The sequence below is a fragment of the Triturus cristatus genome, chromosome 12 (genome assembly GCF_964204655.1).
Source record: "Triturus cristatus chromosome 12, aTriCri1.1, whole genome shotgun sequence".
NCBI classification, from domain to species: Eukaryota; Metazoa; Chordata; class Amphibia; order Caudata; family Salamandridae; genus Triturus; species Triturus cristatus.
Genome location: NC_140595.1, coordinates 59379763 through 59404070, shown reverse-complemented (window position 1 = coordinate 59404070; position 24308 = coordinate 59379763). Strand labels below are relative to the sequence as shown.

Below are 24308 nucleotides of genomic sequence, written 5' to 3'. Positions count from 1 at the left end.
AAACATCGGTATCACAGCCTAAATATACTGGACTCCCCATTCAAGAGGATAGGCCTGAAACTGCACTATGTCCAGAACATCTTCGATGAAAGGGAACATCTGAGGGGGAGTCAGGTGTGACTTTGGCACATTAATAGTGAACCCCAGTGAATGCAGGAGGTTCGCCGTAGTCTGGAGGTGGGAGACAACAGCCTGGCATGAGCCCGCCTTCAACAGCCAGTTGTCAAGATAGGGGAAAACTGGCACCCCTGATCTGTGGAGATGGGCTGCGACCACCGCTATCACCTTGGTGAACACCTGAGGGGCGCTTTTAAGGTCAAAGGAGAGCACGGTGAACTGAAAGTGCTCATGGCCTACCATAAGCTGCAGATGGCGCCAATGAGCAGGCAGGATGGGAATGTGGAAATAGGTATCCTGCAAGTCCAGCGCTACCATCCAGTCTCCTGGGTCCAGGGCAGAAAAGACCTGAGCCAGAGTGAGCATCTTGAACTCTTCCTTTTTGAGAACATAGTTGAGGTCTCATGATTTCAGGATGGGCTGTAGACACTTTTCCTTTTTTGGGACCATAAAGTAGCTGGAATAACAACCGCAGCCTACTTCTAGCATTGGAACCCTCTCTATGGCTTCCTTGGCAAAGAGAGTCATGACTTCCACCTAAAGCAAGTGCAGGTGATCCTCCGTCAGCTCGTCATAATTTGGGGGCATGGAGGGAGGGGTAGTCTCGAAAGGGAGGGAGTAGCCCCTTTGGACAATCTGAAGAACCCTCCTGTCCGACGTGATGTTTTGCCAGTGGTGAAGGTGATGGCTGATCCTGCCGCCAACTGGCCGCCCATGATCTTGAAGGGCCGGACAAGGAAGGTTTGGAGGGAGAGCCTTCAGGGGGGCAGTGGACTGACTCAACCTCTGGCTACCCAACCCACGGGGTCAGAAGGAGCCACACCCACAGCTACGCAGAGGTTGCTGAACATGCGCGGTCTTGTGGCTGGGATATGGCTGGAAGCCCCTTCTGTGGCCACGAAAGGAGCAATAAGCAGATGAGGGACAGATGGCCACTGAGAAGTCCAAGGATTTGGCTGTAGCCCATGATGCCTCAAAACACTCCAGGACCGTGTCTACCTTGTCTCTGAAGAGATGTTTGCCATCAGAGGGCATGTCAAAGAGGGAAGCCTGGAGTGTGGTTAACGAACCAATGCCAGGCTGGAGAGGAAGATGAAGCTAGCAAATGGTAAGCCTATGGGTAGGCTGAAGCCCACAAAGTATATACAACATGTCTCAATAGAGACAGCGCCAGTACCGTCTAGCCACAACCTAAAAAGTAGCATGACACGCTCAGCACTGGTGGCATCACAGCACTGTTTTTGGGTGACTTCAAAAATTTAAACACGCCTCCTCTCCTGCCTTCCTGTATCTGCAGGAGGCCAGCCAAACTGCACAGAAACCTTCAGAACAGGACAGCCTTTCAGTTGGAGGCATGTCAGATGGCACGTGACATACAACTGTCTCTGCCTCACCTCTGCCAGCCTGCCAAAGGCACAGGGATGTTGAGAAAGGATAAGTTACTTACCTGTAATCCTAGTTCTCTTCCAGGGGTATTCTCATCAAAGTCATAAGCACATGAATATTCCCGCCCATGTGCGGGACCCCGGAAACACATCACATATGTGTGAAAACCATATATGTAGCTCTATATATATATCCATGAATATATAAAAAACACACAATGCTGCCTCCCATAGACTTGCTGAGCAATGTTGCAATGAATTCCCATATACATAAATACATTCCAATAAAGCAGGGAGAAAGAAAGTCTTTGAAAACTGCTTTAATATACAGCAGAAAGCACAATCCTGCAAGGAATAATGAAAGAAAACATTACCAGCACAAGGGCTGCATTGTAGAAACATTAGTGTAGAAAGCTGAAAAGCTACCCACATAAACACTCAGATAAACTGGCACCGTGCCTTTAAGGCAGCCATGACCCCTAGCTTCCCATCATGCCTCAGGGGTGACAGGTCAGTTGTTCTTTGCGGATATCCGCAGTCCATTTTACAAAGAATTGCAAGTATCATGTTCACTTGCCTGGGGAGGCGGGAGGGTTGCTTATGACTATTGATGAGGATACCCCTGGAAGAGAACTAGGATTACAGGTAAGTAACTTATCCTTCTCTTCCATGGGATCCTCATCAATAGTCATAAGCACATGAATAGAATAGCAAGCCCATCCCCTCATCCTGCGGGCAAGTAAACAGAAGTACCATTAAGATACATAACAGCCATAAGGCCTACACAGACTCCAATAGGTTAGCATTGAAACAGATTTCTCAAGGAGGCCTGGCCCACTTGGGTATCTGCCCTGGAGTCCAAATCCAGACAGTAATGCCTGGTAAACGTATGTACCGATTTCCAAGTTGCAGCCTTGCAAATCTCGGCCATCGGTACATTGTGCAGAAATGCAACCATAGCAGCCTTGCCCCTAGTAGAGTGAGCTTTAGGGGAGGCGAACAGAGGCTTGTTTGCTATTTGGTAGGCCAACTTTATGCAAGATACTATCCATCTTGAAATGGATATTTTAGAAGCTTGGAAGCCTGTTCTAACAAAGCCATAGTTGACAAACAATTGATCAGCTTTTCTAATGGATTTCGTTGCATCCAAATAAAACTTAAGAACCCTCTTGAGGTCTAGCGAATGAAGAGACCTTTCCACTGGAGTGGTAGGATTGGGAAAGAAAGAGGGTAAAGAAATCGTCTGATTAACATGGAACTCAGATACAACCTTGGGCAGGAAGGAAGGGTGAGTTCGCATAACCACCCAATTATGGTGGAAAACCATATAGGGTTCTTTAGAACAGAGCGCTTGTATCTCACTTACTCTGCGTGCTGATGTAATTGCTACTAGAAAAGCTGCTTTCCAAGTAAGGTGTTGCAAAGTAGCCTTATAAATGGGTTCAAATGGAGGGCCCATCAATTTAGACAAGACTATATTCAACTCCCAAGGAGGAGAAGGAGGTCGAACAGGTCCTTGACCACCTGAAGTTGAAAGAAAGAAGATTGGTTAGGAGATTTACGATATGCTGTGATGGCCACCAAATGTACTTTTATGGATGAATACTTCAAACCACATTTGGCCAGGTAGAGTAGATATGGAAAGATTACCTCCTCTTGCCCGTTCACTGGACTCCAACCATTATGGATACACCACAAGTAAAACCTTTTCCACTTAAGAGAGTATGAAGTCCTCGTGGAAGGTCTCTTTGACTCCCTTAAAATGTCCATGCAGCTTTGAGGAAGGTTCAAATATCCGTACTGCAGGACTTCAGGAGCCATGCTGTTAAGCTGAGTGAGGGAAGGCTGGGATGCAGAATCTTCCCTCCAATTTTGATGAGAAGGTCCGGCCTGCACGGAAGTCTCCGATGCGGCCGAACCGAGAGTTGCAACAGGTCTGGATACCACCATTGGCGAGGCCAGTCTGGTGCTATGAGTATCATTTTCATCCTGGATCGCAGGAGTTTGGCCACTACCTTCGGAATGAGAGGGAGGGGTGGAAAGGCGTATGCAAACGTCCCTGACCAATCTATCAAGAGCGCATTCCCCCTCGTTCCTGGTCGGTAAAACCTGGATGCAAAGGCATGGCATTTTCTGTTTTGATCGTCTGCAAAGAAGTCGATGAAGGGATGACCCCATTGATGTAAAATGTCCTCCACCACTTTGGCGTTGAGCACCCAGTCTTCTTGCTCTTGGAAGTGACGACTGAGGGCGTCTGCTTGTACGTTCTTCTCTCCCGGCAGATGAACTACCATGATCAATAGGTTCCTGGCTAGCAGCCAGTGCCAGATCGCCTGGGATTCGAGAGACAGAGGGCGAGAGCGTGTTCCACCTTGTTTGTTCAGATAATACATGGTGGTTGTATTGTCCGTTTGTACTAGGAGCGATCCGGATTGAATTGACGGCTGAAAAGCCTTGAGGGCTAAATGAACCGCCCGCAGTTCCAGCATATTGATGTGATACGTCTGTTCTCTGTTGGTCCATCTGCCTTGAGTTTGCAGATGACCCAGATGTGCTCCCCAGCCCTGAAGTGATGCATCCGTGATCAGGGATTGCTCTGGCAAAGGTTGGTGAAAAGGGACTCCCACCAGAAGTTCTGTGGTTGTAGCCACCAAAGAATGGACTTCTTTGCTGCAGGAGAGAGGAGAATCCTGTTGTTCCACTGACCCAAGGATTGATCCCATTTGTCCTCTAGATCTTGCTGCAACTGTCTCATCCTCAATCTGGCATTGGGTATGAGAAAAATTCAGGAGGCCATCGAGCCCAGTTGAGAAGCCACCCGTCTCACTGATGGCTGATGAGTTTGAAGGATGATGTTGCCTTTGTCTCTCATTGATGACAGTCTCTCTGCCGAAGGAAACATTTTTCCGAGGTCGGAGTTGATATTGGCGCCCAGATAGTGGAGTGATTGAGTCGGTTGAAGGATCGATTTGTCCAGATTGACGTGCAGGCCTAAGCGTTGAAGGAGATTTATGCAGATGTGAAGGTGTTCCTGCACCATGTGAGGAGATGATCCCTTCAACAGCCAGTCGTGGATACACAAACAGGCCTTGTCGATGTAATGCTGCTGCTACCACTGCCATGCATTTTGTGAATACCCTTGAAGCTGATTTTAGGCCGAAGAGTAAGACTTTGAACTGGCAATGTCTTGTTCCCACCATGAATCGCAAGAACTTGCGATGTTGTGTTGTGATTGGAATGTGAAAGTACGCATCTTGGAGGTCCACCGAACACATCCAATCGCCTTTTTGTAGATGTGGGAATATTTGATGGAGTGCCAACATCCGAAACGTTTCCTTTTGATGTATTTGTTTAGAGCACGTAGATCTAATATAGGTCTGAACTTGTTCTGTTGGTCTTTTTCTGAACAAGGAAGTATCTTGAGTAAACTCCCTTTCCTCTCTGTGCAAGAGGGACCTCTTCTATTGTTTTTCTCAAGAAGGGTCAACACTTCCTGACGCAGGAGATCCATATGTAGCTGACGAGAATTTACCAGAGGAATGTCTCTTGGGGATGTACAAAAGCATAGTGCGTACCCATTTTCTAGTATATTTCACACCTACTGATCTCCGGTTATTTTGCGCCACTCTTGAATATAATTTGCTATACTTCCTCCCACTGGAGTGTGCAACGGTGCTAGAGGAAGCAGAGACTCATTGCTTCCCTGGAGTTTTTGTTGCGGAGGAAGACTGCTGTTGATGTCCTCCTCTTCCCCTTGAGGAGCGTCAGCCTTGGTATTAGGATTTACCCTGTTTGTTTTGCGACCATTGAGGGGTTTGAACACCCTGTTGATTGCCTCTCTGATTGTAGGGCCTGTACCGCTTCCTAAACTCCTTTTTCTTCTCCAGGCCCACCGCCTTTAAGGTGTCCAATTCGGCCTTCATTCTCGCCATTTCCTCGTCAGTGTGGGCCCCAAACAGTGAAGTGCCAGAAAAAGGGAGATTCAGTATACGCTGTTGTGCATCCGGTTTTAACGCCGTAAGGCGCAACCAGGAAGATCGTCGTGCACATATACCATGTGCATAAGAGTGAGCTGCCAGAGAAACACCGTCTGCTGCAGCACTGATTACCTGGTTGGCCACCAGAGCACCTTCCTGAATGAATTCAGAGAAGTCCTGCTGATCCTCCTTTGGAAGATTGTCTCTAAAGCGTTCCAGTGAATCCCATAGGGACCTGTCATAACGACCCAGCAGGGCCGCAGCGTTGGACACTTGTAGGGAAGACGCTGCCGAGCCACAAGCCTTCCGTCCCCAAGAATCTTGTGCTCTACTCTCTTTATCCGCAGGAGCGGAGGAGGAAGATGCAACTGCATGCGTCTTTTTTGCTGCTGCAATAATGACAGAATCCGGAGGGGGATCCGATCTAAGGAAAAGAGGATCCGATTCAGCTGGTTTGTATTTTTTAATGATCCGTGCTGTAGCTGCTTTATCCGATGATGGGGCTAGGAAGACATCCATTACCGGCTCAATGATCCCAGGGACCAAAGGGAGAATGGTCTAGCCGCAGGCTTTTGATGAAGAGTCTCGAAAATAATGGATGTGGTCGTCTGAGTAGCTGACAGGGTGTTGCCCAGCTTCTAAGCTCCTCTGGTGAGAACATCATGAAAAGTGTTCACATTATCAATGGGCGACACTCTGGAAGGGGGACAATCCGTCAGGGTAGGTGAGTAATCCCTCTTGGATGAGTGTGTCGAAGAGGACAACCAAGACAGTGTACGCCATCTTTTGTGATGCCCTGAGTTGACCTGCGTTCAGGGGATCTGCCTCGGTGTTCTCTGGACCGAGTGGTAGGTGATCTGTCCACTTCCTGCACAAGAGGCTGTAAGAGAGATTTGTGCAATGGGCTGGAGTATTCCGCCGGCCGTTGAGCATGACCTGTGGGTACTGTCTGCCAATGATGAAGAGGTTGCAACCATCTGGGAGAAAGATGGATGGAAGGAGATCGCTGTCTCCTTGGAGAACCTCTTGGCGGTGATCTTGTAGGCTCCTGTGAATGAGCAGAAGCACTGCGTGATGACGCAATCGTCTGGGGTGAACTCCGAATAGAGTGGGAGGACTCTCTGTGGCTTCCGGAGAGCGATACTGGAATTCTAGATGGAGTGGATGCTCTCTCCTTCCTCTTCTTCATCGGTGACCTGTAAATGTAATGTAAATGTAAGGTGGCTTTTATATAGCGCAGACTACCACTCCGTAAGGAGCATCCTGGCGCTGAGTATTCGGAGGTAAGGGGGGGGGGGCCCTAAGCTTACTAAATAAGAGAGAGTCACAATTTGTCTGGGGCAGCGAATATCCAGTCTTCAGGGCCTTCCTGAATTGTGTCTCTGTATTCAGCAATCTCAAATGGAGTGGTAGTAGGTTCCAAGCTTAGGATCCTAAAACAGCCACTGTTCTACCTCCCCTAGTTTTGTATTTGAAGATAGGTGGTTTGAGGAGGTTGGTAGTGGAGGACCTGAGATTCCTAGTTGTGGTATAGGGAGTGAATCTTGCAGAGAGATACTTGGGTCCGAGTTTATGCCTGGCTCTAAAGGTGATTAGAAGGATTTTAAAAAATAATTATTTTATGCACCGAGAGCCAGTGAAGGGCTTGTAGTGCTGCGGATGCTGAGGATCTTCGTGGGCGTTTAAGAACTAATCGAGCCTCGGCATGTTGGACAACTTGTAGCTTTTTTTAGGTAAATTTGTTGGATCCTGCCAATAGGCTATTGCAGTAATCAAGACGCGAGAGTATCAGGGCAACTGCCACTGATTTCCTTGCCGTAAGTGGAATTAGGTCAAAGATTTGTTTTAGAGATTTAATCAGGCTGAAGCAGGTCCCTGCTACTGCCGTGGTGTGTGGGAGGAAGGAGAGTGCAGTGTCAAATTTTACTCCTACATTTTTGGCTACCTTGACTGTATCAGGGAGGTTGGTGTCCCTCTGGCCACCATTTACAAGGCTGAAATAGGATGTTTTCCCCTATAGGGAGAATTTCAGTTTTGTCTGTGTTGCATCTAAGATGGTTATCTCTCATCCACTGAATAACTGTGGTTAGGCAGTGTTTGAAGTTAAGTCCGTTCATAGTGGAGTTGTTATCCAGGAAAAGGATCATTTGGGTATCGTCTGCGTAGGACGTGACTTCAATCCCAAATGATCCTATCAGGGAGATGAGAGGGGTCATGTAAACGTTAAACAACAGAAGGCTCAAGGTTGAGCCCTGTGGAACTCCTGTTGTTATGTTACGCTATGTAGAAAGGAAAGTACCCAGGGCAACCACTTGTCTGCGGTTGGTAAGAAAAGATTTTATCCAGTCCAGGACGGTGCCGCCACGTTCGAGGCGCTTCAGGAGGATACTGTGCTAGATGGTATCGAACGCGGCCGTCAAGTCAAGTAGAATCAGAACTGCTTTCTTGCCGTTGTCGGCTATAGTTTTTAGTGCATCGGTTATTTCAAGCAGAGCTGATTCCGTAGAATGCTTGGGGCGAAAGCCTGATTGTTGGGGGTGAAGGATATCATTGTCCTCAATGAATTTAGACAGTTCTTTATGTACAAACTTTTCTGTAACTTTGCCTAGCAGTGGGAGTAGGGAAATAGGCCGGTGATTAGAAAGCACAGAGGGTCAATGTTTTGTTTCTTTTTCAGTGGTTTTACGAGAGCGAGCTTCCATTCATCTGGGACTATGCCTGTGCTGATGGAGGAGTTGACTATCTGATTTATAACAGGGTTAACTATGTCTATTATTCTATGAAGAATCATAGTAGGCCAGGCATCCAAGGATGAGCCTGATTTGCATACTCTTATGGCCTCGTGGGACAAGTTTCTAGTGAAACTTGTTTGAAGGACCGAATAGAGTGAGCGGACGCTGGCTCGAAGCTAGCATCCTGATCTTGGGGAGGGTCCATAGGGAAGTCCTTCTGATTTTTTTTTATTTTATCTTCGAAGAATGCTGAAATTTCATCACAGAGATTTTGTGAAGGGGGTATCTCTTTCTGTAGCACTTTAGGGTTAGTGAAGGACTTTACGACCGAGAAGATGGTTTTTGGGTCTTGATTAGCCTCCTGAATTTTCTTGGAGAAGTACTCTTTTTTGGCGCATTTGATCTGCTGATGATAGAGCCTTCTGCTATTTTTGTAAGCTATTCTTTCATCAACGTTGTACGCTCTTCTCCATTTACGCTCATGCTGCTTACATAGCAGATGAGCTTGGGCCAGGGTGGGCGTGAACCAGATTTTTTTTTAATTTTAGGTTTTTTGTACTTATCAGGTCTCTCCAAAGGAGAAAGCTTGTTGCATGCTGTGGTGAGCCAGGAGTGAAAGCAGCGTGAGTCCACCCCGGTGTTCCCTGTTAGAACGGGAGTTAGAACTTGTGCAGTGGTTGCTAACCTAGGGTTGTCAGCTAATTTTGCCTATTTACGTCCATTTCGGGGTTCAGGCAGTGGCCTAGGTGCATGGCTCATCTGTGGAACCCTGAGTGTGAGGGGAACAAAGAGATGGTCCGTCCAAATCAGAGGTAAAGGGGCGCCAACTGATAATGGGGCAAAGTTGGAACAAACCCCGTCCAAGGTATGGCCTGCTCGGTGTGTTGGGCCCTCCACCAGTTGGGGCAGAGTGAGAAGTTCGGTGATTTTAAGAACGTTATCTACTCCTGGTTCGGTTCTACCTTCTAAATGGAGGTTAAAGTCTCCATGTAAGGTGAAATTGGCGTATCTGAGCAGGAGATGGCTCAAGCTGTCCCCAAGTGAGTCTATGAAGGTAGCGCTGTGGCCTGGAGGACGGTAAATTAGAGCACCTGTGAATTATCAAGAGGCATTTAGGGAGAGGCAAAAGCCCAGGCTTTCCGCTCCCTTGATGGTGTCGAGATCCAGACTAGTACAGTGTAGTGTGTCCCGTAGAATGATAGCCACACCCCCTCCTCTACCATCCTTTCTATCTTTGCTGTGGATTGTATAGTCGGGCGGGAGAGTGACCGCAATGTCAGGGTGGCACCAATCTTTCAGCCATGTCTCGGTAACAAATAGCAGGTGGAGCTGTTGATCTATAATTAGATCCCTAACGTCTTGGCAGTGCTTGCTTAATGATCTTGCATTTATTAGTCCCCCCTTAAGTTGAATATTGTGTTTTGCCGTTATTGGGATAGGTTTATTGACTGGGATGGGAAGACCTGTGGGCAGATCAGTTTTGCAAAGATAGCAGGAACAGGCCCCCATTATTTTCTCAGGTGGAATCTGGTACTTACAGTTTCCCCTACTGTTGAGGTTTCTCAGTGCCTCCGATATGTAGGTGCTCCCTGTGTTGATTTTGGCAGCGTTTCCTGCCCTTGTCACAGCCTTGGCGCGGACGGGCGCAGACCGGAGCGCCAGCAGCGCGCCCGCTGCGCACATCCGCTGCGCGTCCGGCCCAGCATGGAATTAAATAGCTGGCCGGGCGCGTGAGTATGCTAAGCTCCGCCCTCTAACCGGAAGTCCAGGTAATCTGGAAGACAGGTCGGCCCAAAGTTGGGAGTGTGTCCGCTTCCCTCCGATCGAATGGCGAAACGCCGGCGTCGGGCCAGGGAAGCGGAGATCAGCAGTGCAAGTGTGGTGAGCAAACAATCAACAAATGTGCAAACAGCAATAATAAGTATTTAAAATATACAAGCTACTTCGTTTTTTTTTTTTTTTTATGAATTCAGGTCATATAAAAAAAAGCACTGGCAGTAAGTTGTGCCAAGTACCTAAGGAGGGCAGTGCAGTGAATGCTCGGAGGGCGCTCCTCACGCTCCTGCCACTAGAAGGTGATCTTCTCTTCTCAGCCAGCCCATAGAGGCGAATCCTCTCCCTGTCCTTCAGAGTTCTCTTGGACAGTAGCTGGCAATGCTGGCAGGTTTTAGGATCATGAGTAGAAGGCAGGCATAAAATACAGACAGGGTGAGAGTCTGTTTTAGCCTTCTTCTTGCCACAGGAAGGGCAAGGGTCAAAAAGAGACGGCATTTCTGACTAAAAAACAATGCTCAACTCTCTAAAAAAACGTAGAGAAATACTCCAACACCAAAAAGACGTTGAAGTAAAAAGGGTTTAACCCAAAAATTGAAGTATTTTCTGACAGAAATCCGAAGGAAAAAAAATAGAGCTGAAGTAACCAGGGTCCTGTCAGAAGGAGCCGGAAAGAACAACTGACCTAACTGTCACCCCTGAGGCATTATGGGAAGCTAGGGGTCATGGCTGCCTTAAAGGCACGGTGCCAGTTTATCTGAGTGTTTATGTAGGTTAGCTTTTCAGCTTTCTACACTAATGTTTCTACAATGCAGCCCTTGTGCTGGCAATGTTTTCTTTCATTATTCCTTGCAGGATTGTGCTTTCTGCTGTATATTAAAGCAGTTTTCAAAGACTTTCTTTCTCCCTGCTTTATTGGAATGTATTTATGTATATGAGAATTCATTGGAACATTGCTCAGCAAGTCTATGGGAGGCTGCATTGTGTGTTTTTTATATATATATGGATATATATATAGAGCTACATATATGGTTTTCACATATATGTGATGTGTTTCCGGGGTCCCGCACATGGGCGGGAATATTCATGTGCTTATGACTATTGATGAGGATCCCCTGGAAGAGAATTGGCATATTTCTTTATCATTTCATAAACTCCACTTGTGCTCTGCTGACCATCAGAGGTAGCAACCTGAATTATTCTGTCTCTGCCTTGCTAGCCTCGCAAAGGCACTGGCTCAGCATGCAATTGGCACACTTCAGTTTCTTGTTACCAAGACCATCCAGGCTTTAGACCCATGGGAGGAACTGGTGTCTATCAGTACTAAAAAGTGCTTCATTCTATACACATTTGCTAGGCAGTGCCCCAAAAATATTTATTGTAGAACCCTCCTGCCACACAGATTAAAGACTTTTTGTTCAACCAACTCAAATAATGGAATTACTAATATCTTTTCAGAATCCATATGCAAATTGTCAAACATTGCAAGCTAGCACTACATGCCTGCAAACACCAATGCAAAATAATAGAGTGCGCGGTGTCACTCAGAACAAGTAGAACACAAGCATTGGGAAAGCCAATAGATATTGCCTGCGCAAGAGCTATTTAGCCATGCTGTACAGCAACGTGTGTGCTCTGCAAAATGGCTGAAAGTAAAGAAAACAAAGCGGTATGATGCGGGACTTTGTTGATATTTTGTATAGCCATGTTGTACAGCAGTACGACTGTTGTGCAGAAAGTAAAGAAAAAACTATATGACCCGGTCAGTGTTGGCCACGCATATCGCTTTTTTCTTTACTTCCAGCCTTGTTTCACAGCACCCACGATGCTGTACAACATTACTAGAACACATTGACAAAGCCAATAGATCTCCTTTAGGCGAGGCCTATTGGTTTTGCCAATGCTTGTTTGTTTTCTGTGCCCTTGTACCGTGCTCGCCACATCTGTCCTATAACACCTTGCGCATTCACTAAAGACTAGTTCTTGGCCCCTTTCTGGCACATCAGGGCCATGTTCGTATTTAAGTCCCTCATCCTCTTACCATCTCTTCCCGGCCACTGCACTATCTCCACATAGATGGTTCCTGCCCCTTCCTGCACGCAGTGGCCGCCATCTTGTGCTGGAAGTCACTGCTAATTTTTAGGTCTCGCCTGGCTATCGCGTAAGCGACCGCGCAGTGAGACTCTAGTAAGGGGCTCCCAAAAGTGCTCCCAAAGCGGATTGCATGGCGAGCACGCGCACAATCACGTGCATCGTGCCGCCATGCAATCCGTTTGGCATCGTACTTCATAGGGTCCACTCACCTGCCTGGAATGCGCTCCCCCGCCCCCGCCAAACGCGCGCGCCACGCTCCGCCGGGCTTTACTTGTTTTTTTTGCAGTTTTGTAACGTTTTGGAGACTCCTCTCCAGTCAGTCCCCAACTATTCTTCTGTTTTTCCCACTTCCGTGTGAAGTTTTCCTGCCTTCGAAAATTGAAAAATGTTCACAGAACAGGATACGTACACCTGAAGCTCACGTCTGACTAATCTTCGTTAACAGCCGTCCGCCGCTTTCATTCAGATAGGTGAGCACCAGGCAAGTTTTCACTAAGCCTGATTACTGCCTTTCTCGCGAGGTGCACATCTGTACTCCTTTCACGGTCCCGCCGAAGAGAGGACGTGATATAATAAATATGACTGCCCGCGGGCTGCGCAAGGCGCGGGGTGAAGCTGAGTGCCCTCGTCTCCAACGGAGCCCACACGTGTGTTACCAGCTTCGTGAGAGGTTCTACATCACTCCAAGCGCTAGTCATTCATCCAACAACTCAAGGAGTACACATTCTTATCACAGTGACAGCACCAAAACAGTTAAACACGCGCGCTCCTGAGGTGGAGAGGAAAGGTCACTCGGTGGCAACGGACACGCTTCTCCTGCGTGCCGGATAATTTGGGACCACTATTCAAAACAGACGTCATGTTACCGACTAAATCATGTAATTTCAGTCAGTGCAAAGTACACTGTACATTGAAACAAACATTCTCACATGGTTTCAGCAAAATGAATTAACTGCCACGCGTTACACAGGTCTTTAACGCTCGAGACGTGATTTTGGGCTGATGAGCAGATGCAAGGGGATTGTTCTATCTATCAGGTCGGGGGTAGGGGTGGTGCGGGGCATTTCTTCTGCACGGTACGGGCGTCTCTCTCTTTCTTTTAGTTGCTTTTGTCAATGTTGCGTTGCTGTATTGCTCACGGGGTAGAGTCTGGGGTCCTCAGCCGTCCACGGGGCCCGCAGGTCAAGGCACTGCCAGGGAGCGTGGGTCCATCTGTTGTAACTTCAAGCCATGTGTTACCTCACGTTTTATCACCGTCCCACTGATATGCATAACCTGCGACCCTCAGCACGCCTTTGTGTATTCGTAAACTACACGTTTGTCTGTGGCCTACTAATTTGCTGCTCACCAAATGTTTGATATTATTGAACGATGCTCATTTTGTCGACTTCGTGAGGATGAAAGGCCCAGGTCAACCACTCCGATCTGAACTCACTGCAACAGGAGAGAAAGGACGAACACAGGTCCTGGGCCTGCATTGAATGCTTTAGTCCACTCACCCATCAGATTCGGCAACGGAACACACATCTTTTTTTTACACTCTTAGGCCGATTGTCCAGTCCCAACTCTATAGCGGTATCTCCCTTTATTCAATCACTACTGCATGTGTGACTGTAAACAATAACTCTGGATCAGCAGCAGAAAGTTAGTGGCCCAGAAATCACCCCTCATTTAGAATATTTGGAGACTCGAACCTTCAGAACCGGGTTCTGTTTATACTCATTAAAGATGTGTCGGAATCTCTCCCTGACAGTCTGTGCCATTTACACACTTGGGTAACTAGTGGTCACCCTCTGTTCCTCTACCACGCATTCTTTGTATTTTTCTATAGCATGATCTGGGCGGTGTGAGCGGACAGGATTGTGTCGGTGGCTGGTTTTTCATTAACAATGGAAAACATTGTAATTACGGTTCAGCAGTGGTAAGTCATTAGAGCGGCTATTAGTTGATTTCGTTGATGGCTTTTTTCAATATTGTGACAGCGCTAGCTTTTAGGTGTACTTTTTTTAAAGACGAGGCAGTGTTTTTAATTAGGTAAGGTGCCATATGTTCCGATAGTAAAACGCAGTCGGTGCTTATGATATTCTAGCCTTCTGAAGGTTCCGGCAATATTTTTTACATTCCGTGCACTGAGGCAATAGCCTGTTAAGCACATTACACACTCTTTTAACTAAGACAGCTGGTGAGAAATGCAGTAACCCAAACAACCTTCATGAGCGCCATCCATGCTGCTCATAAATCTTCCTAACTGTTAACAGTGGCTTGTCTTATTCACTCAGAGGGCTAGCACGGGCACCGAATGCATTTGAAATGCAAAATATCTCGCATTTGAGAGAGTTTAAGCTATTGCCATTGTAAATGACAGTGCCTTTTATTCATTTCAAAACAACACATAAATAAAAGGCATTGTCATTTACAATGCCAATAGCTCAAACTCTGGAAAATGCGAGACCTATTGCATTGCAAATGCTTGTTGTATTAGGTCTCGCCTACTAACTATTGCGATAGCAATCGCTATGCGAGACTATAGTAAGGGGCTCCCAAAAGTGCTCCCAAAAGCGGATTGCATGGCGAGCACGCGCACAATCACGTGCATCGTGCCGCCATGCAATCCGCTTTTGTGAAGCGCTTCAGCCCACTGGCGACGGGCGTGCGGTTACGCGCACAATGACGAGCAGAGGCGCCATATGGCTTTCCTCTCTCGTCATGGTGCGCGCACTTCGCACACCACTCGCCAGCCAGCCTGCTTTCACTTTTGCGCCTCAATGCACCTCCCCCACCACAGAGCGCGTCTCGCAGCCCCTTCGAGTATGCCACAGTTTGTCACAAGTTTTCTCGCTCCACTGCATCATCTGCCTGCCGTCCCCTTTGAAACATACAAAGGCAAAAATAAAAGCTGGCTTTTGCTTTACTAAACTTTTAATACTCGACATGTCTGCATTTGATTTTTGGAAGGCACAGAGAACTAAGGCGGATACTCGAACGACGTTCCCCAGTTCCAAAGTCCGCAGCTTTGCATGTTATGCCACAACGTCGCTCCAATTGCATCCGCTTTGTTTAGGAGGGGTTATCTCCATTTCCCTCATGCACCCACCCTTAACCTCTTCCTCTTTTGTTTCCCTGAGCACCAGCCAGCACAGGACCAGCACATTCACTTAAAACATACAGAGCCTCGCATCCGGAGTCTCTCTTCTGGGGCCTAGCCCTTCCAGTGCTCACAACATCCCCACACCACGCATAGCTTATCTCCCTCTTCGGGCCATAAATCTTCTCAGGCTGCCCATTTGCTTTGCACTCATGTCCTCTCTTCCGTTCTCCGTGTGTTACAAATGCTTGTTATTTTACTTTAAATGCAGAGTAAGTATTTGTTTTTAATTTACCCAGGAGAATTCCTACAGCCCTTTTCATTTAAACAGACCATCTTCAATTATCTTTTAAACTTAACTCTTTCCTTTGCCCCATCACCCTTCGACTGCCCCCAGTCAAATGAAAACAAGCATTTACAATCCAATAGGTCTCACAGTTGCACCATTGGCATTGTAAATGACAATGCCTTTTAGTAACTGAAGATAATCTACAACTATTTCCCCCAGTTCTGTGATGTAACTGACAGTGTTTTTCGCACTGCTGCTTCAGAAAAAGTGCACAACATAAATGGGAGGGTTAACAGGAAACACCCTGGTCTTGCTCACTCAAAAACCTTTTATTTTGAAAAGTTGTCACGAATTAGAAAATGACGTGCCATAATAAAAGACTTCATACCTACATGTAAATGTTAAAAAACACAATCGAAGAAGGATGTATGTCAGTTTAAACCACTGAGTGAATTTAATTATTGGAGTGCTTACTGGTAAGTAATTTACCTCTAAGCGCTTTCGAATAAGATGCACGACGAGCTGTTGAATTCAGACCAAAAGCGGCTTACAAATCAGGTATTTCTTTCTGAAGATCTCATGCTTGAAAATGGCTCTAAAATCCTACACGGGTTATTGTGCTTCCGTGCGTTATTCATGGGTTAAAATATGTTCTTTACTTCCTGCCTCAAGGGTACAGATTAATTTTATTACGTTTTTGATAAGTGTGAGCGATATTATCTGCAGTTTATTCAAACTAAGCACTCTCCTAGAACTCTGAGCACGGATAAAGTTAAAACATTTCTTCAGATCTTAGAAATGATTCAGTGCAATATAATCCCGAGCCCATGTCGTTTATCTCAGATTGTACTTTAAATTCTCTGACACACTTTAATAGCCCCTGATTGCAATGCTAACCAGGAAGTGAACATGCAAGTCATCATTTTCACATGCCATGGATGTCTGCCAAAATGAGTGAAATATTGTGACTTCAGCCAGGACTGATTTTCGACATGGCTGCTGTGTCTCTGACACCAAGATGTGCCAACAAGCATTGGTAAAGCCAACGGGTCTCACTATGTAAGATCTATTAGCTTTGTCAATGTGTTTTAGCCATGTTGTACAGCAGCATGGTTGCTGTGCAGCATGGCTATAAGTGAAACAAGCATTGGCATAGCCAATAGGTCTCACCTTTGGGACCTTATAAGTGTTTAGCCATGCAACAGTTGTTGTTACACCAAGGATATTGTGCTGCATAACTAAATACTTATAAGGTCCCAAAAGCGATACCTATTGGCTATGCCAATGCTTGTTATATTCTTCCATTGGCACGCTTGCTTTCATCTGTCCCCTTCCAACCCACAGCCTCCACATTGTTGTTACTAAACTCTTCTTCGTACTGCCTTCCAGAGCCTGCTAAGGGCCTGCCCAAGTTTAGAGTGAACACAATTTGCAATAAGTTCATAACCTGCGCAAGTACTAAAACAGGTGCAGGTGTCGTTTGTGCCCCTTTCAGTGCCTCAGCATGGGTCAAAGTGACCTCACTGGGGCAAATTGCTGGCAGACTTTTCCATAGGATCCCACTGCAAAAAAAGCTACATTTTATGTCAAATATCTGTGTCATTTCTGGAGCACATCAGAGTGTTACTGATTGTAACCAAGTTGGTGCCATACTCACAATGTCTTCAAATATGTTCCTGAGAGCTCTTAATGACAAAAGAACGGACAGTGGTATGAATGAGGCCCACCAGGGTGCTGAAGAGATAATTGGAATACTCTGAAAAGGATTAAAGAGAAAGCATTAGTTATCTGGGATAAAATACCCTGTCTTAAATGTTAAGGATATTTCAAGTCACAGAGGAGTGCCATGATCCTTGTGTTTGCTTTTTGATAGGTAAGAGATTTTGGTGTTGCAGACATGAAGAACAAAAACAGAATCTGTAGTGCGAAATTACATACACCAAAAAACAGTCACTAATTTGTGGCTAAAATATTCTACAATCATTCAAAGTAAATCACAACACAAAATGTTGTAGTTCAGAATATATAGCAAATGCAGAGATATTTTTTTGTATGTAGTGATCTACGGAGTGCAAAAATGCACACGCTGGCATAAAGAAAAGAGCCGAAGAATAAGGCAATTCGACCCAGGCCTTTAAACGGGGATTGCAAACGCCCATGCATTATACGCTAATCACGATTAACAGTGCTGGAGAGACCCTGACCTAGGGTTCTGATAAGCGCCAACCTTTGGAATTCTCAATCTCTTATAGTAATATAGACCTGAGTAGTAAGATCAGGCGCTATACCACCGTGATGTAACCTACTTTTGAACATAGCATCGGAGCAGGATGTTGGTAAAGTTGTTGCACCAATCCGCCAATCCAGGCAACAGAGGTGCGCAAAGTTATGAAATTGAGAGACCTGCTACTTCAATGTTTTTATTTTTCGAAACTTTGCTAATTTAGTGTGAAGTAGTGATGAAAAAAATATCGAATATCATGCTGTTATCGCTCTTTGAGCTAAGGATCTGTGAGTGGGCTACAGCACTATGTCCAGCGTCCCGCTCACCGCTGCCCTCCATCCTGCACTGCCTCCTACCGAGCACTGCCAGATCCTTCATCCCGCCTCCACCACTGCTGGTATCTCCTTTCGGCACAAGGCTTGTCTCCACCAGCATAAAAATATTCTGCGCATAGCCCCCACCACAGAGGTTTCCAGTGTGGCCCCCAGCATGCGCCAATCCCCTGCTCTGTGTGTTGTCTACTCGCTCTGCGACTTGTTGTGAGCCACCATAGGACTTCCTGCCCCAGAATGTCGCACAAAAGAGACATCTGCTTCCTGCCCAGGATGTCCCACAAAAGAGACATCTGCTTCCTGTCCCAGGATGTCCCACAAAAGAGACATCTGCTTCCTGCCCCAGGATGTCCCACAAAAGAGACATCTGCTTCCTGCCCCAGGATGTCGCACAAAAGAGACATCTGCTTCCTGCCCCAGATGTCGCACAGTAGAGACATCTGCTTCCTGCCCCAGTTTGTCCTCCAAAAGAGACATCTGCTTCCTGCCGCAGGATGTCCCACAAAAGAGACATCCTACGAGAGGCAATCCTGCCTTACTGCTGTAGTGCCTTGGTTTATCTTCGCCTCAGGTTACATCTGAGGTAGTGAGAAAGGGAACAACGCATGGAAAAGTCTTCTCAAATGTTTGGCACCTGTTAGAACGACACCTTTCATGTTTTGCGCTTTGTGCTGCAAACGGAGGAAAGAGAGGAGCACGCACAATTTGAGTTTAGATGAAAAAACAAGAGACGGTGCAAAACAGGGGCAATCAATGTATGCACCAGTTTTTACACTATAAGCTAGTCCATTTGAGACACTACATTACAATTGCTGCTGTGCAGTGTTCCTGTTAAATTATCGTTAAACCCGATTATTAGAAATACAAATACAGCATCCAGTCCAACAAAGAAAGGAAACAACAGCGCTGTCATACAAAAATGACATTACCACTTGTTCTCGTTTATGTTAGATGTAATGATAACAAGTAGGATAATATCATTTTTAAGAACTTTGGATTTTCAGTTGTGATAATGAATCTGGCAGAGTGAAGTGTTCCTAGTCGAAGATCATCCAGATGGACTTTATCATTCAACTGGCCAAAGTTCGACCCAGAGTTCTACATTACACAACAAATCACAACTGTTGGTAAAGACACTAACAGAGAGGGCGAAGCCTGCCAGCATCTATGATGGCGCCTTTTTCAGGACTACTGGCTGTCGCTTCCTCTTCCTGCCACGTGGAGGGCCACAGACGGGAGGATGGTCACAGTGACATAGGTGCTGCCCTGCCCCCAAGTGGAAGAAAAGTCTTCTGAGTCGTGGGGCTGTTGATAGGTTGCTTCCTATGCATTGCCCCGGCCAGTTCGTCCATGCTGTGATGGGGTCAGAGTCGCGTGTGAGCCCTCGTTATTGGGTTTCGGTGAGGTGCGCCATGACGGCTGCTTTGGAACATGGATGCAGAGGATTGTTGTGAAGAGGCAGATGGTGACCAGGCATCCCAGCTTAATGGACCCATCAAGTGGCTGGACTGCAGTGGAGAAGGACCTGGGGAGGAACAGTGATTCCCGCCCACCTGACCCATGACCCGTATGGACCCCTGGATGATGGACAGTGGGTGATTTGGTTAACCTAACATCCACCAACAAAGCATTTAACTGAAAAGGAGTTTCTTTACCCTCTCACTTTATTATAGTGGAAACATAGGCCCTCTACGTGGTGATTCAGAAAAATGGAAGACTTTTAATGAGACTGGTTTGGGAGACATGCCTGAAAAGCAGTGGTTGAAGTGCATTAAAAAAAAGTATGGTAACTGTTCAGCTGTGTGCAAAGGGGGCGTGTTGAGTGAGCGTGGGGGCAGGGTGAAAAGCGTGGCTAAAAAAAACAAAAATATTCTGTAACTTGTTTTGGTCTTTCACCTTCAGGTAACTACATATAAAATAATGCACACCTTAAACGCAAAATAAATACAAACTAAAGTAATTTGTGGGAAATGCACCATCGGATATTATAAAACCTCTCTTAGTTAATGCACTGCAGAGATCTGTGTGTGTAACCAGTCACAAAACTGAATCCTGTTGGTGCAGTGGGGAATAGTGACTTGTGTATGTTTAGCGTTACTTGGTCCCAGTCTGTGTGAATATGTAAGTTATTATTTTTAACTTGCATTATACACCGTATAAGATAGGCTGGTACAAAATGCACAAAAAGTGTTTAAAAGAAAAAGTGCTTCTAAGATATAGATTTTTAGTGATAACCAGGCTATACATATGGCAATTTTTTATAACTGTCCTTTAAAAGCACACTCTTCACAGCTCAGTTGGTAACTTCCTTGCAGTTTCACTCTAAAAGAATAAATCATCAAAAAGTTTCACACGACTCCATCAATTAAAGCCAATATCAGCTTCTAAGCACACTTTACATTTGCAGATTAACCAGTTGTGCATATTTAAATTTATTGCAGGCAAACAGGCACAGTGGCAAGAAGGCTTGTTTAGCTGTCTGCCCCTTCCCTCGGTTTTACAGCACAGGTGACTGCCTGCCTTATAGTATCTCAAATGTCAGAATGAACCGTCTTGGAATGGTTCTCTTTTCACAAAAAGTAGGGGAACTGCTTTTCTCAGATAAAAAATGTATGGGCACACCGTGCCCTTCAAATCCCGCCCACGTCGATCTCCATAAAAAAGAAGAGGATACTAAAAGGTACATTTTAAGCTATGGGGATTCTCCTAATGCCAGAGCCACAGGGACCCGGCTTCAGTCCAGACAAAATGTGAAAATTACTAAATGGTCAAGGGCCCTGCTAGCATCCATCACCACATAAAAAAAGTCAACAAAAACAGAAGGTCTCTCTGATCTCCAGATGATCTCCTCCCTGATGATGATGGAAGAATTCTGAAACAATGTTTTGAAGCTAGAAACAGGATGTCAACCATTGTCAATCTACAGAAAGGAAACTAAGTGACATTCTAGGTGTCCCTTTGGAGCTATGTTAGGCTGCTTGAATTGGTGAAATTGTGATGGTGGTTCATGTTCTGTTGGGTGAAACCATGCCACGTTAAGACATTCCACACTTGGGTGATCTTTCAATCGGCGTAAATCCAGGACGATGCACTCAAACAGGGGTTTTGAAGGGTAAAAGTCTTCTCTTGTTCCCTGATATCTTCTCCAACTCACTGGCCAGAAAGAGAGTCCAGCTGGCTATTAAAAGAGACTCTCACTTCTTAAAAATCAATAGTCAGTTGTTATGCATTCAATCAGTCTGTAATAATGTCAGTGGTTTTCTTTAGAACTCAATATTCCTGTCTCATCATCTTCCTCTTTTAGGACTATCAAGACTGTGCTGTTTTATTCACCGTTTAATGGGTTTGTCGTGTGGGACTTTCTTTGTCTAAAATTGATTCTGTTAAGACAGCACACTGCATAGTGTCTTGTTTTTGCATGATTTTAGTGTGTGACTTGTTTTGCTACACAGTGTAATGTGTACTTACTGTTGTTAAAAGATTTAACATTCTGCTGAGTAGGGCCTAGCCGATGGGTCCCATCACAAGGAGGGTGTCTGAGCTTCATAGGCGCTGGAAGTAGGGGCACAAGTGCGGTAGCACCCCAAAAATAACCACGCTGGAGTTCAGAAGGTGAATCAGCAATAAAGTTGCCTTAAAACTTCTTTTTTATCTTGACACATTCGTGTTGCATTCAAAGACAGAGGCCAAATGTTAGGCTCTGTCTTCTGGCAAATTGCTGCTCGTTCTTGTGATGTAGAGATTGGTGTTTACTTTTTTTTCTTCAGCAGTAAAGGTAAAACATTGTGTATAGTCAATTATCTGGCATCTTGCTGGGGTACAGGAAGTGTGAAAGGGAAGGCTGAAGGATGTCAGTCTTTTGTAACACAACAACATTTAAATAGCTATAAATGAGCTGGGCAAACATTTCAAACTATATCAACAGTTAAGAAAGTACAAATAAAGCAAATGTTTTCTTTTTCTTCTTTACTGTCATGATTTTAATTAATGGAACAGTTAATAAATTCAATCATTCATTTTGTGCTTCTGATGTATAATGAAAAGAAAGGTTTGAAAAGGATCAACATAAATCAAGACACTTGAGTGATGTGCAAACGATGCATATTTGCTTAAACCCAATTTTCAGACATTATTATTTGTGCAGTATAGTTTTATGAGTGAAACTGCATGCCAGTGTGAATTTTGTGCCCATTTCCATGGCAATGGAAAGAGTGATGTCTGTAAAAGTAATACACATTGTGCTCCAAAATGCACCATTGGTTACCTAACACACCCTTCCCACCCTTCTGCTGAATAGACGTGGCTCATTAGCTTTACTTATTCTTTGTGTGACGCAAGAATTTTTCACAATGCCTGTGACTTTACTGATGTAACACTGATGGCAGCACCCCCTTATGAAAATGGTTCCAGCATCACTGCTTGGCTTGATTTTAACACTGTTCAAACCAGTGTGAATTAAAGAAAAAGATCCAGATATGTCTGAGGTTGTAAAACCAAGCCACCAAGTTGATGAAATCTGCCCATATCTACCCGGGTCTCACTAAAATGGGAGAACAAAGTTCACTTTCTTTGCACCATCCTGAAAGCACATGAATGCAAGCATCCAACACCATTACAATAGTTGTTCCACACTATGTACCCAGCTTACATCTGAGGTCCAGCATTACTAATTTCATCTCAGATGCCAGGTTGAGTTACTAGACACATGGAGGGAGGAAGAGCCAACTTTTAGGTAGGTACACCACTCTGGGAATAACACAACTTAGCCGCAAAACTAGAAAACAATCAAGTCTGGAAGCGTTTAGAAGACAGTTCAAAGAGAAGCATCTTCAAAAAGTTTTCCCCCAACTTGACAACCACTAAGACTCTCTCCCTCCAAAAAGAGATGGGGTCTGCAAGGGCAGTTGTATCCTTTCTGAAGTACGGATATGAAGATCCATAAGTGATCTCTTTCCTTTGATACATGTTACACATCCTGCTGGAATGAGCTTATCAAAAGTTTAACTCTGTACTAATGTCATTGCGATGTAGGAGGTAGTCGAGATTCAGCAGGAAACAGGAGAAACCTGGTGATATGTTATGTTATGTGAATTGGTATTTATAAAAGCGCACGGCTACTCAGAAGAGTGTCCCGGTGCTGCATGACCTCATGACAGAGTGCTAAACTATACTAGTAAAGGGAAGGCTATCGGCTATTGCTGAAACAACCAGGTTTTTAGCCTCTTCCAGAACGTGAGTAACTCATGCTCTGCCTAAGTGAAAATGGAAAGCAATTCCACAGATACGAGGCCTGTACTTGAAATGAACGGCCGCCCCTGGGGGCCAGGGAAAACTTGGGAATAGTCACCTGCTGCTGCGAAGACGATCTCAGAGTTCTGCCTGGGATGTAGTGCTGGACTCTCTTTCTGATGTAGGAGGCGCCGGAGTCATGTAAGGCCTTAAATGCCAATACCAATGCTTTAAACCGGATTCTCTTGCAAACCGGAAGCCAGTGTAAGGCTTTCATGTGGGCGGTAATCCGCGCTCTAGGGCCTAACAGGAGAAATCGCCCTGGCTGCTGCATATTGAGCCACCTGCAGCCCGTTCAATAGACATTCTGGAAGGCCCAGATATAGAACGTTGATGTAGTCCAGTCTTGAGACAATAAGAGCCTGGACTACCGTTTTTCTGTGATCGACTGGTAATAAGGGAAGAACATTTTAAAGCATTTTTAATCGGCCAAAACATACCCCTACTATCGTTTGGACCTGGACTTCCATCGATAGGTTATCATCTAGCTTGATCCCCAAGTTTTTAACTCTGCTAACTGCAGTAGCTGGGGGAGACATGTCTGACGGCCAGCACTGATGCCAGACGTCACTAGAGGAGGAGCCAAAGAAGATGATCTCCGATTTCTCCGGATTGCACTTTAGTTGGTTCCTTCTTAACCAGGCAAACACTTCTGTCAGACATTTATTAATCTCAACACCCCTGAAATCAGTGCCCTTGTTGCATGTAAACAGCAAATGGGTATCATCTGCGTATGAAATTATTGTTGCGCCATGTAATTCAGCTAGGTGGGCCAGAGGGGCTATATGCAAATTAAAAAGTTTTGGGCTCAAGATCGAGCCCTGTGGAACTCCAACCTTCATGGTGGGGATGGGGGCGGAAAAAGGAGGACACCAGATTGTTTGCTGTCGATCCTCCAGGTAAGTGGCAAACCATTTAAATACTGTGCCACCAAGGTCACTCTCCCGAAGTCTATGCAGGAGGCGGTCATGGGGCACGGTATCAAATGCCACAGAAAGGTCCAGAAGGATC

The 24308-nt window shown here is 45.6% G+C and overlaps 1 protein-coding gene across 2 annotated transcripts in view; it reads right to left on the bottom strand.

Moving 5' to 3' along the window:
* Window positions 1–24308, bottom strand: part of LOC146772463 (phospholipid-transporting ATPase IK-like) — a 520789-nt gene that overhangs the window by 408012 nt on the left and 88469 nt on the right. For both annotated transcript variants that reach the window (XM_085638338.1, XM_085638339.1), the window contains exon 5: window positions 17110–17208. In XM_085638338.1, coding sequence (XP_085494464.1) covers window positions 17110–17208 — 99 coding nt within the window. The remainder of the gene's footprint in view (window positions 1–17109; window positions 17209–24308) is intronic.